Here is an 18,544-nt window from a genome sequence, read left to right as displayed (position 1 = left end):
ACATCTCAAAAGAGATAGCTCAAGATGAAAATGTATGCAACATAAAATCATGTCATATAAATCATGCAGTCACATAATACATGCATACTCAGTCAAGATATCTCGAACAGTACTTTCGTACCTAACACCGAAGTGTGAACTAAGCTGGAAAAAGACAACCCCTAGCTGTCTTAGGTCCAAGCCCAACCCGACCTGGTCTCAAGACTGACCCGACCTGGCCTTACCCTTCAAGCCCGACCTAAACTTCACCTGGTCAAGCCCGACCTGAACTGCACCTTGTCAAGCCCGACCTGAACTGCACCTTGTCAAGCCCAACCTGAACTGTTCCTGGTCAAGCCCCGACCTGAACTGCTCTTTCCCGAACTCCCGAGCTACTACTCGGTCCGAGTAGAACTATGAAGTGAGATGAAATGGTGTAAAAATGACCGAACCCTCGACTCCTATTTATAGAGGATGAGCCGGGACAGGTATCAACCGAGTGCATGACACCTGGCAGGACACTAATCGTGTCTTAACTCCAGCCACGTGTTCTTTCCCGACCTGAATACCATGTGCTCTTCCATGACCGAACACTACCTTAGCCTTGCACAACACTTTCTTGAGCACCCTAAGCCCCGACCCGAGACACTCATTACTGACCCGAGCCATGTTCTTCCTTGGCCGAGCCCCTCATGTCCGAACCCTATCTTGGTTTTCATCGTGACCGACCCGAGCCGCAAAGGAAAGACCCGAGCTCAAGCCAAGCTCCATACCCAAGCCAAAAACATACACAGCCATGCCCGAGCCTTTGTTGATCAACCATGACCAACCCGAGCTACTCATGACCGACCCGAGCCCATGGTCAAATCCATCAACCCTTGCTCATTCTCATGACATGTGTTCTTGATTCTTGACTTGTGCTCTTGTTAATAAAATATTTATTAGATCTAAACATAATTAACCATTTAATCATGTAAATTGGAACTGGGCTACTACACCAAGCCTTCCTACAAGCCACCACGTGAACTACATATCAACCATGGTAGCCCCTCAAACACCATCCAAGCCATCCCACAACACACAAAAAGGAACAACACAGTTCGAAACAATCATGCTAGCAACTCCAAAATTTCGAAACCTCAAAGCATGGAATAATTCTGGAAATGTTCATAGTTGGCATAACTCCTCATACTTGCATTTCAAAACCATATATGTATCATAATTAATCCAGCATTACGATTTCACCATGAACACAAAAAAAAAAGAAGAACATCTCGGCTGGACAGAAAAAAAGGGAAACTCGAGCAGGGCATACTAATATACATATATTTCATGAAATGCAACACCCAATAATCAATATATATATATATATACTAATCTATAAGGGGGAACAAGGAAGCCATATCCTTGCCTAGCTTGAACAAAAAAATCGAAGAGAGAACAAGCTACGTGAGCTGCGGTCGAGCTGTGGAGGGCGAGGGAGGAGCTGAAATCGAGCTCAATGGGAAGGGGAGTAGCTCGACCAGCTTTCATGAAGATGACTCGCCGGAAATGGAAGCTGTTGGTGGCGTGAATGGTGGAGCAAATCTCAAAGAACAGGAGCCGATGGGTAACTTGAAGAATAGGGAACAATTCGGCCCCCTTGTGAGTGTTTGAGTGTGTGTGTTCGTGAGTCTTGTGTGTGTGGATGTGTGGCTAGGATTGAACCTTGAATTCAAGTGTACAAGTAGGTAAACCCTAAAAAAAAAATGAAAGTGTTATGAAATTTAGGGGAAAATGTTATACACTAAATAAAAAAATGCCAAGGAAATAAAGAAATTAGGACTACAAATTAAACCGCACTAAATAAAAATACAAGCTTAAAAAAATCCTAATTTTAAAATATTAAATCTGATCCTACAAAACCATAAATAAAAATACTAATTTTCACAAAAAGTTAGAAATAATAAATTCTAATGCGTGGAAGCAATATAATATTTAGCCAATTAATCCCAAAAAATTAAAATAATTAAAATTATAAATATTAAAGACAAGTTTAGGCATTTAAATACCGAAAATTAAAATTATGAATATTAAAAACAGATTTAGGCATGAAACTCTAATTAAAGAAATTTTAGGCGTCACAATTCCTCCCTCCCTAATAAGGAATTTCGTCCTCGAAACTCAGGGCTTACCAAAGAGCTCTGGGTAAAGAGTCCTGATATCCGCTTCTGCTTCCCATGTGGCCTCTTCGTCCGAATGGTTCTGCCATCTCACTTTGATCATCGGAATCGACTTGTTCCAGAGTCTTCTCTCATGTCTATCCAAAATCCGAACGGGCCTCTCCTCATACGTCATGCGAGGAGATAACTGAAGAGGTTCCAAACTGAGCACATGAGACGGATTTGAGATGTACTTCCTCAACATCGATACGTGGAAGACATTATGGACTCCATCAAAGTTAGGTGGCAAGGACACCCTATAAGCCAATGCCCCTACTCTGTCCAAAATCTCAAAAGGTCCTATGAACCTTGGTGCTAATTTTCCTTTCTTCCCAAATCTCATAACACCTTTCATAGGTGCTACTCGGACAAACACATGATCTCCCACCGAGAACTCCAAGTCTCTCCTCCTATGGTCAGCTTTACTCTTCTGCCTACTCTGTGCAGTCCTCATCCTATCGCGGATCTTGGCTAAAACCTCGGCAGTCTGCTGAACAATCTCGGTTCCCAACTCTGACCTCTCACAAATCTCGGTCCATAATACCGGTGATCTGCATGGTCTCCCATAAAGTTCCTCGTAAGGCGCCATTCTAATGGTGGCCTGATAGCTATTGTTAAAAGCAAATTCAACCAACGGTAACCTCGAATCCCAACTATCATGGAAGTCAATAACACAGGCTCTCAAAAGATCCTCTAGAATCTGAATCACCCTCTCGGACTGTCCATCCGTCTGTGGGTGAAAGGCAGTGCTAAACAAAAGCTTCGTCCCAAAAGCTGAATGAAGACTCTTCCAAAAAGTTGAAGTAAACCGCGGATCTCTATCAGACACTGTGGAAACAGGGAGATCATGTAGTCTGACTATCTTCCGAATATACAACTCCGCATACTGAGTCATGGAGAAATTCATCCTCACTGGCAAAAAGTGCGCCGACTTAGTGAGACGGTCAACAATAACCCAAATAGCATTCGAACCTCTCACTCTCCTCGGCAAGCCAACAACGAAATCCATGGTAATATTCTCCCATTTCCACTCGGGAATAGGGAGTGGCTTAAGCAATCCTGCAGGTCTCTGATTTTTTGCTTTGACCTGCTGGCATGTCAGACACTCTGACACAAATCGGCCGATATCGCGCTTCATACCCGGCCACCAGTACAACTGCTGAAGGTCCCGATACATCTTTGTACTGCCTAGGTGGATAGAGTACGATGATGTATGCGCCTTTGCCATGATATTAACTCGCAGAGAATCACCTGCGGGCACCCAAAGTCTACCTCTGAACCTCACGATCCCATCCACAACTGAATACAAATCACTGCCTCTCTCATCTGCTCTCTGTCTCCACTTACTCAACTGCTCATCAACTGCTTGAGCAGCTCTGATACGATCAAATAAAGTAGTCTTCACCGTCAAAGTTGAAAATCTGGGAGCTCTACCCTTGGCATAGAACTCCAGCCCAAATCTTTGAATCTCATCCTGCAACGGTTTAGACACCGTCAAAGAGGCAATCACTGCTGTCTTTCTACTCAATGCATCGGCAACAACATTAGCCTTACCAAGATGGTAACTAATATCGCAGTCATAGTCTTTCACCAACTCTAACCATCTTCGTTGCCTCATGTTCAACTTCTTTGGAGTGAAGAAGTATTTGAGGCTTTTATGGTCGGTGAATATCTTACACTTCTCTCCATAAAGGTAGTGCCTCCAAATCTTGGTGCAAAAACCACAGCTGCTAACTCCAAATCATGAGTAGGGTAGTTCTTCTCATGCTCCTTCAATTGCCTAGAAGCATAAGCAATGACCCTATCTTGCTGCATAAGCACAACCCCAAGTCCAAACTTGGAAGCATCGGTGTAAACCACAAAATCTCACTCTCCTGATGGCATGGCTAACACTGATGTTGTCGTAAGAGCTTCCTTAAATACATCAAAGATCTTTTGACACTCCGGCCCCCAAAAAAACTTAGCATTCTTCTTGGTCAATGCTGTCAAGGGCATAGCAATTGACGAAAATCCATTGATAAATTTCCTATAGTAACCGGCCAATCCGAGAAAACTGCGAATCTCCGATGCATTTCTAGGTATAGACCACTGCTTCACTGCTTGGACCTTGGAAGGATCCACTTCTACTCCACTCTTGGAAATATTATGGCCCAAGAATGCCACTCTCTCCAACCAAAACTCACATTTCTCAAACATGGCAAGCAACTTTCGCTCTCGGAGTACCTCAAGAACTGTCTTCAAATTCTGCGAATGCTCCTCTCTATCCTTCGAGTAAATAAGGATATCATCAATGAAAACGATGACAAACTAGTCCAAATACGGCTGGAACACGCGGTTCATAAGATCCATGACGACCACGGGCGCGTTCGTAATTCCGAACGGCATCACAAGGAACTCGTAGTGGCCATAACGTGTTCTAAACGCTGTCTTGAACACATCTGACTCCTTCACCTTCAACTGGTGATAACCGGAACGAAGATCAATCTTCGAGAATATAGAGGCTCCTCGCAGCTGATCAAAGAGATCCTCAATTCTAGGAAGCGGGTACTTGTTCTTCACCGTCACTCCATTCAGCCCTCGATAGTCAATGCACAGCCTTAGGATTCCGTCCTTCTTTTTCACAAAGAGGACAGGTGCACCCCACGGAGAGAAACTAGGGCGTATGAATCCCTTATTAAGAAACTCTTGAATCTGCTCTTTCAGTTCTTTCATTTCTGTGGGAGCTAGTCTGTACGGTGCCTTAGAGATTGGCACAGTACCAGGTATCAAGTCGATAGAGAACTCGACTTCACTATTAGGTGGGATACCTGTAACTTCATCCGAAAACACATCCTCAAAATCCCTAACCATGTCCACATCTGAAATATCCAGACGTGCTGGCAACTCTAACAAAGATACACTGGCCAAGAATGCCTCACATCCATCATGCACCAACTGCTTAGCTTGCATGAGAGATATAGCTGGGTCCTCTTCGAACTCCTAGTAGCCTCAAACCAGAATGGTTCCTCTCCCTCCGGTCGGACCATCACTGATCGCTGCTGAAAATCAATCACCACAGCATTCTTCGTCATCTAGTCCATCCCAAGTATCAAGTCAAACTCAAGCATGGGCAACACTATCAGATCGGCACTCACTGATTGCCCTTGGAGTAAGAGTTCAAGATTCTTCACCATATTCCTCGTGGACAGTTTTTCCCTTGATGGGACGGTCACTGTGAATCCACCAAACAACTCTTCACACTCAATACCCTGCTTGCGGGTAAAAGCCTCCGAAATAAAAGAATGCGTAGCCCCTGAGTCTAACAAGGCTCTAATGGCCACACCGACTACTAATATTCTACCTGAATTAAAGGTGATTACAACCATGAAAAGATTGGGAACAAACAAAGCTAGTTCTACTTAGGTTCATTCTAATTCATCAAATTCTCAAATTCAGAATTAATCATGCTAACATGCCACAACTAACACGAATCATGCTACTTAATAAGTTCACATTCCCAAAAGAAAAGCTCACAATCGAAAATTGCATCTACAAGTCAATTAATTCACCTTTAATCAAAAGCTCTAAATATTACCTGTGATGAGCGTGGTATCAGGATCAGCCTCCTCGGCCTGCATCACAAAGACTCTCCCTTGAGTCGGCATCCAGTGCTATGGACAATCCGGAGCTATGTGCCCTGGCTTCTTGCACCAAAAACAGACTCCTGCGCCTGCCAAACACTTCCCATGATGGGCACGATTGCAATTTGGGCAACGAGGCTTCTCCCCATCCTTGGAAGGAGCGGGTCTCTGAGCCTGGTGTCCCTGAGGTCTCTGAGCATGATGCCCCTGGGGCCTATGGGCCAGATGCCCCTTAGGCCTAAACGGTCCCTGCTGTCTCTGTGGCCTAGTAAATGGCCTCTTGCCCTTCTGCTGCTGGTGACCCTGGTGAGTGAAGGTCCTCTTGCTATGAACCTCAGCACTGATGTCCTTCAAGGACTGCTCGAACCGTAATGCCTTTCTGATAGCGGTTGCATAGTACACGGGCTCAGCCATCATCACATCCCTATGAATAGTAGGCCTCAAACAAGCAACAAAATGCTGCAACTTCTCCTCCTCATCATTACCTATCAATGGCACGAAGTGGCAGCCCCTCTCGAATTTGCGCACAAACTCGGATACAGACAGATCTCCCTGCTGGAGACTCATGAACTCCTTTTTCAACTGCGCTCTCACCTCAGCGGTATAGTACTTCTCATAGAAGAGAGTCTTGAATGCTTCACAAGTCAGGGTGGTAACATCCACAGTCTTCTCCACACCCTCAAACAACAAGGCGGAATCATCCTTGAGTAGGAACGTCATATAACGAACCCGGTCTCCATCTCCCAACTCCATGTAGCGAAAAATCGCCTCAAGCGAGCGAATCCAACCCTCCTCTACCATCGGATCCGTAGTCCCCGAGAAATCCTTGGGATCCATCTTCCTGAACTGCTCATAGACCGCGCTAGGTCTAGCCCTCGGGGCCTCGGCATGCTGCTCTAAGATACGAGCCAGGACGGCTAGCACCTGATCCCCAACATCAATTGGTGGATGGGGCGGAGGAGGTGGCGGCGGCGGCGGAGGCGGTGGAGGTGCATGGAGGTCACGTCGAGGTGCCATCTGTGTGCAAGTTCAAATTCCAAAATTTAAATTTCATGCCTTAAGAAAATATTTTTATCTATACTCAAACATGTTTCAAATAATTTAGGAAAATAATGCTACTAATCCGAACAAATAGAAATAAATGAAACATAAATCTTACAGACTTCGAGGCGAGATCCAATCCAAGACCATACTCTGATACCAACTGAAATGTCTCGATAGATACCACTAATATAATTATTTAATAAAGAAAATACGGGATTTTTCAAAAATTTGCCATGACTCGTTTGAAACTATTACAAAGCCAACCTGCCAGAGACAACAATACAGCAAAAGAAATAGACGCCTGATAAATTTAATCCAAATACAGTAATCATAAAAATCTAAAAAGGGGAGTTTATCCCACTCAGTTGAGGAATAAAAATGTTAAGTTTACATGCTAAAAGTTTTAAAGCAGGGAAAACACCTCCTGCAAATGACTGACAGTGTATGAAAATATTCCACTCATAAATAAAAAAGGGCAACATCAGAGTTTGCGGAACAACTAAAGCACGTCGGTCAAGGGCCTGCACCACCAGTGACCTCGCTCTGGGGATCCTGCCCCCAGCCTCAAAGGAATAGTCATCACCTGAAAACAAATAAGTTGAGTGAGTCAAAATACTCAGCAAGAATATGGGGGGATAATGAGTACTACGTAAATACAAGAACAGAAAGATTTAAAATAGCTTGTAATAAAATAATTTTGCGCCCTTAACTTAAAATAAGTGATATCTAAATTAAAGGAATGAACATGAATGAAACATATGCATGACTGAGTTAAACATAAGCAATAAAACTGAGTAAAACTATACGGATTCATTGACATAAATATTTGAACTTAGATCCTTGGGTTGTGACTCTGTGATTTCGATCATGATCATGGTTGCAGTGCACTATGCCGCAAGGAGGTCAGGTAATACCCAACCCATCTTGCCCATACTTGGTAAGGGAGCCCAAGATTTTTCTCAACCCCGCACATACACGTAAATATTTGGTAAGGTAGGCCAAAACGTCTCTCAGCCCCACACATACACGTCAGGTGTTAAGGTAGGTCAGAACGTCTTCCAACCCCACACATACACGTAAATAAATATAGTCACAACCAACTCACTTCGTTCGAAAAAAGTAATTTTTCTTTAATTCATGAATATGGGACTTAGCATGCATAAGGAAATATGTCGTAAATGTAAAAATGATGTAAATGTAAATATTAGGCGATAATCATGCGTATGACTCACACAAGGATGACCGGGATGGTGATTTAGGAACTAAACCAAAGGATGGAAAATTTAACCCATAAATTGCACTTACAACAACTTTGAGCGGTTTACCCGTAAAATTTATAACTTACTCGATTCTTATCCAAAAAGGATTCCATTTGAAACCACGACTCCACGACACTTAGAAATAAGTAAAAAAGTCATCCTTTGAATTTATTTCCTAAGCAATTATTTTTCAAAAGGTCAATTTCCGGGCAGCAGCCCCTTTGTGTTCAACCCAATCTGCACCTTAACATTTAAAATCTAAAACTCGCCCCAAACTTAACCGAATTGATTTCCGCTTGGACCAACATAATTCCAAAATCCTAAACTAATTCCCGACCTGAGCCCTTGGCCAAAACCCGAGTTTAATCCTTGTTTTAAAACCAGTATCCGGACAGCCCAAAAACTTAGGAAAATTCTTCTCAAATTCCCTAGCCCAAACTCATTCCAAACATAACTATAAACCTACCAATCCCTCAAGACTCTAATTCTAGGACCAAGTCCACAATCAACCACATTTTCAGCCCCTACAACTTGCCTTAAATCATCCTAAACCCGGTTCAATGACGACACTTAAACACTTAACCAAAACAGACCCTTACCTCTCCAATTTCGAATGCCTCCCCCAAACCAAAACCAAGCAAGACTCCAAGCCTTCCTACAAGCCACCACGTGAACTACATATCAACCGTGGCAGCCCCTTAAACACCATAAAAATCATCCCACAACACACAAAAAGGAACAACACAGTTCAAACCAATCATGCTAGCAACTCCAAAATTTCGAAACCTCAAAGCATGGAATAATACTGGAAATGTTCATAGGTGGCATAACTCCTCATACTTGCATTTCAAAGCCATATATGTATCATAATTAATCCAACATTACGATTTCACCATGAACACACAAAAAAAAAAAAGAAGAACATCTCGGCTGGACAGAAAAAAAAAAAGAAAAGGGAAACTCAAGCAAGGCATACCAATGTACATATATTTCATGAAATGCAACACCCAATAATCAATATATATATATATATATAAATACTAATCTATAAGACGGAACAAGGAAGCCATATCCTTGCCTAGCTTGAACAAAAAAAATCGAAGAGAACAGAAGCTACGTAAGCTGCGGTCGAGCTATGGAGGGCGAGGGAGGAGCTAAAATCGAGCTCAATGGGAAGGGGAGTAGCTCAACCAGCTTTCGTGAAGATGAATTTTCGGAAATGGAAGCTGTTGGTGGCGTGAATGGTGAAGAAAATCTCGAAGAAGAGGAGCCGATGGGAAACGTGAAGAACAGGGAACAATTCGGCCCCCTTGTGAGTGTTTGAGTGTGTGAGTGCGTGAGTCTTGTGCGTGTGGATGTGTGGCTAGGATTGAACCTTGAATTCAAGTGTACAAGTAGGTAAACCTTAGAAAAAAAATGGAAGTGTTATAAAATTTAGGGAAAAATGTTATACACAAAAAAAAAATGTCAAGGAAATAAAGAAATTAGGACTACAAATTAAATCGCACTAAATAAAAATACAAGCTTAAAAAAATCCTAATTTTAAAATATTAAATCCGATCCTACAAAACCAGAAATAAAAATACTAATTTTCACAAAAAGTTAGAAATAATAAATTCTAATGCGCAGAAGCAATATAATATTTAGCCAATTAATCCCAAAAAATTAAAATAATTAAAATTATCAATATTAAAGACTAGTTTAGGCATTTAAATACCGAAAATTAAAATTATGAATATTAAAAATAGATTTAGGCATGAAACTCTAATTGAGGAAATTTTAGGCGTCACACAAATAAACCGTCTTCCCAACAAGAATGCGGTAAACCAAAATGGCCCTATCTCGTGTAACCTCATGATTATGGTTCGTGGGCTTCAACCGAGCACACTTAAAGGAGTAACACTGCTTTGCTTTGGGAACTAAATATGTTTTCTTCAACTTAGATGGTACATTGTCACGGCCCAATCTCCACTGCGCTCCTGCGACACATAATCTCCTCAAGATGGCATCATAATCAACTTCATCGACTTTGTATTCCACATATTCATCGTGCATTAACGGTGGAATTTCGAAAAATGTGTTGATGGAATGAGCATCGAAAGCCACCAACTTACCCCGCACCAAGACCTTCAATTGAGTATGCTTGACTTTCAAATTTGCATAAAACTCCCTCACAAGGGAAACTACGGCATCCATCGGTTGCTTCGTAAATATTTCCCAATGCCTAGCCACAACAACACACCCAACAGCACTCATTGGAAAAGAAGGATCAAAACCCATTGACATATCGAACCCACGCTCCGGCAACATGCTATTAGATAACAACATTTGATAATTTGCTTTCGTCGTCTCATCCCAAAATCTCTTAACGTCAAAAGAAGAAGGGCAAGATCAGGCTCCTTGCTTCAAATTTTTCTTTGGAGCCATATACAAACACCTTGTGGGCAATCTAAACAACGAAGAGCTTTTGAAAATAAAACCTTGGATATAATACCCCCAAACTTCAAATTCACACAAGAAAACGATAGAAATGGATTCAAACTTCACACGTATACACCACCCTTCAATTCAAACCAATACACCACACAAACCACTTCAACAAAAATTCAAACCCATTCAAGCCACAAATAGGAGTAAATTTAATGAAACTCCAACAAGTAGAACTTAACACATGTTTCCTGGAGAAAATTTTGGTCGAGTGAATACACAAACACAACACTTTCAAAAATAATATGGCCACCAACATTACGATTGAAAAGGGGGAGGATGTGAAACGGGAAAATATAGGACTAAGAGGTATGTGGTGAGCACAATTGATGCAAGATAGGAAAGGAGATTTGAAGCATGAGGTGAAGGGAATTTAGGGATTTAGAAGAGTTGGAAGAGATGTGAGAAAGGAAAGTGAAGTGAAGAAATCGAGCAAGAGTAAGATTTTAAACACGCGTAGAGCGGGAGCGCCTATGGATCCGCGTGGCCTCACATGTAGTACGTAAGTTCACTAGTTTGTTTCACAGAAGGGCACGGGCGCGCATGCTGTTCACTATTCAACAATTAAACCTGCACAGGATTGCGCAGGTGCGCCTTAGAGAATGCGCGGGCACGCATAGGGCTCGATTTTGGCTTGTTTCTGGGGTTGCAACTTCGCGGGCGCGCATGTGAGAAGGAGCGGGCGCGCATGAAGTTCGCTCAGCAAATTTTTTATTCCACACAGATTCGCACAGGCGCTCAATAGTGTAGGCACGGGCGCGCATGAAGCTCAAATTTGGGATCCCAAAGCCTGAAAAAAAATTGAAAATTATAGAAAATTAGGCTATAAAGTCACAAGTGTGCACCATGAAATAGTTAAGTAACAAAATTTAAAGAAAAACTAAAGCAAAAAAAAATAAATTTTGGGTTGTCTCCCAAATAGCGCTTGGTTTATAGTCGTCAGCCAGAATTTCACCCTCTTTTATGCCACATCATTGAAGAAAATGCAGTACACCTTCCGCACTTCATCTCCAAAGTAATTCTTGACCCTTTTCACGTTCACCTTAAATGTCCTCCCATCGGGACATTTTAGCTCGATTGCTCCATGTGGAAACACTCTCTCCACTATAAATGGCTCGGACCAACGTGACTTCAGCTTACCTGGAAATAATTTCAAATGAGAGTTAAATAAAATAACTTGTTGGCCTGGTTCATATTCATGTCGCAAGATTTGTTTATCATAACACTTATTCGTTTGCTCTTTATAGATCTTGACATTCTCATACGCTTTGTAAGGAATATCAGGGTACATAAAAATTATCAGAATCAGATGTTGTCACTAGATGTTGACAACATCCTACACAACATGCAGTGAAAATATTAAAACGTTAATAGTAACAGCAAACCAACAATAATAATACTCGAGAGTAAATATGCACAAAACTAAAGTAATAAAAGGTTGCACATAAAACAGATTAAGATGTTGTCACTAGATGTTGACAACATCTTCAGTAACATCTCCAATAGCATGCATTAGAATTTATGAAAGCATGAATAAAATAAGTAAACAACCAAATAATCAAACTCAAATATTTAAGCAAGAGTATAAAATACTCTTGCAACACCTCAGGGCAAAAGTTTCACTAGAAAACAAATCATAGAGTTTAAAAAGCCCTAAAACTAGTGAATTATTTTAAAAATCAATTTTCTCAAAGCATATGAGAAAATAAATAAATAAATAAAAACAACTCCGTTAAAAGTCTACTGAAAGTAGAGCAAGAAAACTCAAGAAAGGATTTGATCCTTGATGCCAAAATACGAGACCAACACGTCTTTGATCACCAATATTCAATGCTCTCAAACCTTCAAGGCATCAACGGAAATCACATAAAACAGAATGATAAAACCAAAAGGAGTTGATCCTGATTGCCAAAATTCGAGAACCACAAAAGATCTTTCGATCAACACTCTTGCAAGTGTAATCTTCAAGTGTTTTCGAAAAGCTTCATGGCAATACAGAAATCTCCAATCTTCTTATGTAATTTAGAGATCTTGATTTCTCGTGAATGCGTCTCAAAATTTTCTACGTGAAACTCTCTTGTGCACTCTATGTGTTTCTCTGCTCTTGCTCTCTCTATTCTGCACACTACGCTTTGCACTCCATCTGCTTCTCGATCTACTTGCTTTTAAGCGAGAGAAATCTGCATAGATAAGGTAAGTAATTTAAATTAAGAGATAGATATAAAAGTTGAATAAGTGATAATATCTCCTAATATAATTAACCCAATCAATAATATTTTAAATCTAGGAATATTATATTATCTCAATTCAAATCAAAACAATTCCTAGTTTAAAATATATCAAACATATAGATAGGAAACACAATATTAACTATCAATCCTAGAAAGACAAAACACATTATTATAATATTTCAAACATGGAAAAATATCAAGGAATAATTAATTCCTTTCAATCTCCCCCTTTTTGCCTTTCTGGACAAAACATCTAAAAGAAACTCAGCAACTCCCCCTGAATATTAATTCTCAGAACTCCCCCTGAGTTCAAACTTCTCAAATCAGTTCTCCCCTGAATTTGATCTTTCAATTCTAAGTGTTGTCAAGAATGTTGGCAACATCTGCACACAACACTTGGCGAGATCAGAAAATACTTAATACATGTTCAGAAGTGAATCACAAAACACATTTAATCGATTCAGCACACATCACAACTCCCTTGAATATCAATTCTCTCCCTGAATTCGAAAATACACTCTCCCCCTTAGTCAAAGCACGGATGTTGTCAAGGATGTTCCCAACATCTCCTCAACACTTAAGTCAGAGCATAAAAAAACTTATAAGAACAAATCAGAGAGTTATAATCGAACAAGCTAAAATTTATTAGAACAAGATAAGAGAAAAACCATAAGACAAATCAGAGCAGAGCAAAATAAACTTAAACCACAAAAAACTAAAACTTATTGCTTTGTGACGATCCATCATTTACTTCGCAAGAACTAGCTTCTTCTCTACCAGATCTAGAGCCACCATCTTCAACATCTTCTCCCCTTTTTTGTCCAAAAGAGGTACCTACACCAGGAAAAATTCTATATTGGGGCAAAAGAGTTTTATAGTAAGCAATGTCTGCTTTGGCTTGTAAAATCTTCTGTTCAACACGCAGCATGTGGGAATGAATAAAGAAATAATCCAGATGTTGAGTTGAAATAGGAACAAAAACTGTATTGAACGGAAAAATGTTTCCAACATCTGCCGCAACATCTGCTTCAGATCAAGGAAGATCCAATTTTTTGTTCCCTCTAAGTATAGCAGGAGCAAACGTATTCTGCAGTTGATAGCTCTCCCTGTCTATGTTGCTCTCCTCAAAGAATTCACGACTGGCATGGTGTTGCCAATCGTCTGCAGCACTTTGTGTATAAAAAGATGAAGAAAGATATTGACTGACCAAATACTCCTCATCTAAGATGCCAGCAGCTTCTGGCGCAACATCTTATTCAGAGGCAGATTCCTCAGATTCTTCATCAGCAACAGAGTCTTCACTTGATTCAGAAGATGAACTATCTAAATCACTGGGACGGTTATCAGCAAACTCTTAAAGCATCTTCTCATCAGGTTCGTCTTCAGAGGCAGAGGAGTAGCAGAGGACTTTTGTGCTTTTGTTTGCTTCAAGTTAGTAAAAAAACTTTGCAATTGATGCTTCTTCATCATCAGAGAATTCAAGGGATGGATCAGCAGTAGTTACAGTGACCATCAAATATCTCAAAAAAATAATCGTCTAAGATGTTGTCAGGGATGTTTTCAACATCTGGCTCAACATCTTCTTTGTAGCCCATCTCTGTTTGAATATCACGTGAATAAAAATTATTTCCTGCCATGAAATTTTGAACAGTTAGAATAAGAAGAGAATAATTAGGGCAAGAATATGATGACCGTGAACTTTTGCAGAACAGATAATGTGGTGAAGGTAAGGGGAAAATACAAAACTCTACAATATATTCTAATGAAGAGATCAAATCCAAACAATAAATCCACTATCCTTCACATCCCAATTACTCAGCTGCAGTTAATATTCCTAACGGTAACTAAATCCAAAAAAAAATTAAAATCACAATGGCAACAAATTTTCAAATTATAGCAATAAATCAAGCCAATTTATTTTCACAAACTTTCCGTAGATAAACTCCACATCGAATTTAACTCGACTAAAACACTTTCAATCACTAAACAATTCAAAATATTAGTGGATAGAGAAAATCACTAAATTTCGCTTATTTTAGAACTTCAAACTTTTCAGCAAGATATATTCACCATAAAATAAATATGCATGTCCTAATTATGCCTAAAACCAGAGTGTAACAATGAATTAAAATGCTAACACACACAAATGAATGTTTACGGGTGAAGTGTTATTGACAATGTTGGCAACATCTTGCAGCAACACTCAAGATTTTTTGAAATTTTTAATGAACAGATAGCCATATAGAATTATTGCAACAGAAGTGGTACCCTGCACACTAAAGGAACGGTCTTCAAAGGACTCCTTTAGGTAGTTTTTTCCATTTTCTTCTGATTTACATAAAAGCTTGATGATCAATAGATTTTCATTGATGAATTCATCAAGTTGAACTTTTGAATTTTCCAAATCACCGTTCACATGGGACAAGATCATGGAATATCCGAACATTCCTCAACTACTTAGTGATTTAGTCAGAGCTCCAATTAAAGTAACAACAATTAGGCTGTAAAAATAATTTTGCATATAAATCTGAGTGTAGACTGGTCGATGGTTACAAAGATTCAAACACTTCACAAAACAGTATGAATGCATGAATGCAACATGCCTAAAGATCCTAAAGATGCACATGCATGAAAAGGTGTTGTCTTAGGGTGTTGGAAACACTCCAGACAACATCTCGGTTCTGTCTATAATGCACACATACTGAGAGACTTCCTTAAATTGGAGAATATCTCAAAATCCAATGCTTTGATGAAAATATCAGCTAATTGGTTATCAGTTCTAATAAACTCAATACAGATCATTTTTTTCTTGACCAAATCTCTAATGGAGTGATGTCGAATGTCTATGTGTTTGGTTCGAGAGTGTTGTACTGGATTTTTGCATATATCAATAGAACTTGAATTATCACAGTACACAACCATACAATTAAACATGATATCTGGCCTAGTAGCACAAAAACAAAAAAAGAGACTTCCAATCATGCTTCGTAGAGGGTGTTGTCAACACCTTCGACAATATCTTCCCTCGACAGTTTCTCACTAGACCCCATAGGTGTACGCATGTGTTTACAATTTTCATTCAAATACTTTTTCACAAGATTTATAGCATACTTGCTTTGCCACAAAAAGATGTCATCATGCATTTGTTTTATTTGCAATCCCAAGAAATAACTCAACTCACCAACCATACTCATCTCATAAGTAAAAGACACACACTTCACAAATTCATCAAAAAGTTTTTCATATGAAGCACAAAAGATTATGTCATCTATATAAACTTGGCAGATTAAAATATTACCTTGAGACTTTTGCACAAACAAAGTCTTATCAACTTCACATCTCTTGAATCCAAGATTGAGCAAGTACTCGGTTAATATTTCATATCATGCAGGTGGTGCTTGCTTTAATCCATACAATGCCTTTTTCAACTTATACACATGATCTAGGTGTTGTGGATTCTCATACCCTTTGGGTTATCTCACATACACCTCTTCATTCGAAATACAATTCAAAAAGACACTTTTTTTTACAACTATTTGAAAAAGTTTCATTCACATATGACACGAAATGGCAAGCATAAGTCGGACAAACTCAAAGCGGACTACAGGAGCAAGGGTTTCGTCAAAATCTACCCTCTCAACCTGTGTATACCCTTGAGTTAACAACCTTGCTTTGTTTCTTACGATGTTTCCCGAATTCATCAATCTTATTTTTGAAAATTCATTTGGTTCCAATTACATTACTATGATCAGGACAAGGTACCAAGTACCAAATATCGTTTCTAACAAACTGTTCTAGCTCTTTATGCATAACATTGACCCAAAATTCATCTTTCAAAGCTTCTACTACATTTTTGGGTTCAATATTTGGCACAAAACACGAAAGTCTTACCTTTGAAAACATGGAGCTCATGAAAATTAATCCAGCCATCTTTCGATAATCCACATTTTCTTTCCTTTAGGTTTGCATATCTCCATGCACATTTCCAATGACCTCACTATCTTTATCCTCATTCTCATCAGTAACCTGTTCAAGTTTCATTTCTGGAATTTTAGTAGGAGGTGTTGTCGGAGGTGTTGTAACACTTGGGACAACATCTTATTTTCCAAAATTTTCAAGCAAGTCATCAACTTCGTCCTTAGCAGTCTTCTTCTTCAGATATGCAAAATCATCAAACACAACGTTAATAGACTCAAAAATTGTTTAAGTTCTTATGTTAAACATCATGTAATATTGAATATCCGAAGAATAACCTAAGAACAAACACTTGTCACTTTTATCATCAAACTTTGCAAAATGATCAATATCATTCAAAACGTAACATACACAGTCAAAAACATAAAAGTACTTATGTAACGCACCAAATTTATCTTAATTGAGTTTATTTGAGATAATCAGAGTTTCCAGAAGTCGAGAGCCGATTTGATTTTGATCAGGGTCTATTTTGAAAATTTTGGAAATTTCAGGGACTAAAACGTAATTAATGGATTTTATATATATCTACACTTGGTTGACTAGTCTCATTACTTCATCTTCCTCCCCTAGCACGCCTCCACCATTGAAGCGCCCCTTTTAAAGATTTCAAGCTTTCAGATTCGGTTTTCGGTCGATCCGTCTGTTGGAATTTATTTCTAAAGGCAGTTTAGCAATCACAGCAGCGAGAGCTCCGTTATATAGTAAGTTTTTCTTCGATCAGATACACTTCTATTTTTGGATGTTGTTAGAATCGATTGAGTTTTGGTTATGTTGCTCTTGACAGAGTTCTGATCGTTTATTCTTAGTCGGTTTTGAAATAGGGCGACATTTGAAATTGTTATGATTTTTGGAATCCTATGTCAAAAATTGAGTTTTGAGATTTGTTTTGTTTGATCCTTTATTATTGTTTTAGCATTGATATGAGTTGATATCGATATTATAATGTTGTTCGTGTTTCCGGTTTGATCAGATTATACCTGTTATGCCGCCGGTTTGAGTTTTGGTTATCGAATAGTTGAATTGATCGAATCGTGTTTGTTGAAGTTCGAGTGTCGATATTGATCTGCTTGGCTTCATTTCAGATTCGTGTGAAGGCCGTCGAGCTCAGAATTAGCAGCAGTCGATTGTCGAAGAGTTGGACGAAGAACGATAAAGAGATTACCTTGAGCAGTTGTTGTTATGTTGTATAGTTTTTGATATAACCTTTTATTGTAGCTTATCCAGAGTCGGAGCTAATTGTATGGAAAGGTACAAGCAGTCATCGTTTAGCGGGATAGCATACTCGGGACAGTTGGTTCTTGAGTTTTCCCTTAAAATCACATACTTGCATCAATTCTTGTTCTAGAATGTGGAGCATGTATTTTGTTGTTTGAGTTTTATTATATGTCTTAAATGCTTTATGTTTTTCTTATGCATTCATCTGGAGCAAAACCTTTGATTTGTCGGGCAGAACAACCTTTTTATTTAGACGTTTTGAGGGCTATGTTACGAGTGGTCTGGGTTGTATAAGTTCACCTAGTGTCAGCATACTCCTCACAGTCGCACCAAAGTCTAGGGGATTGGGATACGTGGCACCACCTCGATTGGGAGAGTCGGTGAGTCGTTACATGATCTCATCCTCGGGATCCCAAAAATAGAGAAGAAATTCCTTGATTATCAGTTTTGATATCCCTGTTTTAAAGACCTGAATTTCATTCGTATTAGCTTTGAATATTTTGTCTGTATTACATGTTTTGAGTTAATGCTTG

General features: G+C 39.5%; 1 protein-coding gene across 1 annotated transcript; it reads right to left on the bottom strand.

Annotated features, from left to right (window-relative positions):
• Window positions 1–5,251: 5,251 nt before the first annotated feature.
• On the bottom strand, window positions 5,252–5,824 carry LOC140860810 (uncharacterized). Its single transcript, XM_073263817.1, has 2 exons — window positions 5,755–5,824; window positions 5,252–5,520 (listed from the first exon to the last, which is right to left on the bottom strand). The coding sequence occupies exons 1-2, from the start codon at window positions 5,822–5,824 to the stop codon at window positions 5,252–5,254; spliced, it is 339 nt and encodes a 112-aa protein (XP_073119918.1).
• Window positions 5,825–18,544: the final 12,720 nt, after the last annotated feature.

Source organism: Henckelia pumila, chromosome 1 (assembly GCF_033568475.1).
Source record: "Henckelia pumila isolate YLH828 chromosome 1, ASM3356847v2, whole genome shotgun sequence".
NCBI lineage: Eukaryota > Viridiplantae > Streptophyta > Magnoliopsida > Lamiales > Gesneriaceae > Henckelia > Henckelia pumila.
The sequence above is the reverse complement of the archived record's forward strand: the minus strand, read 5'-3'. Positions and strand labels throughout refer to the sequence as shown.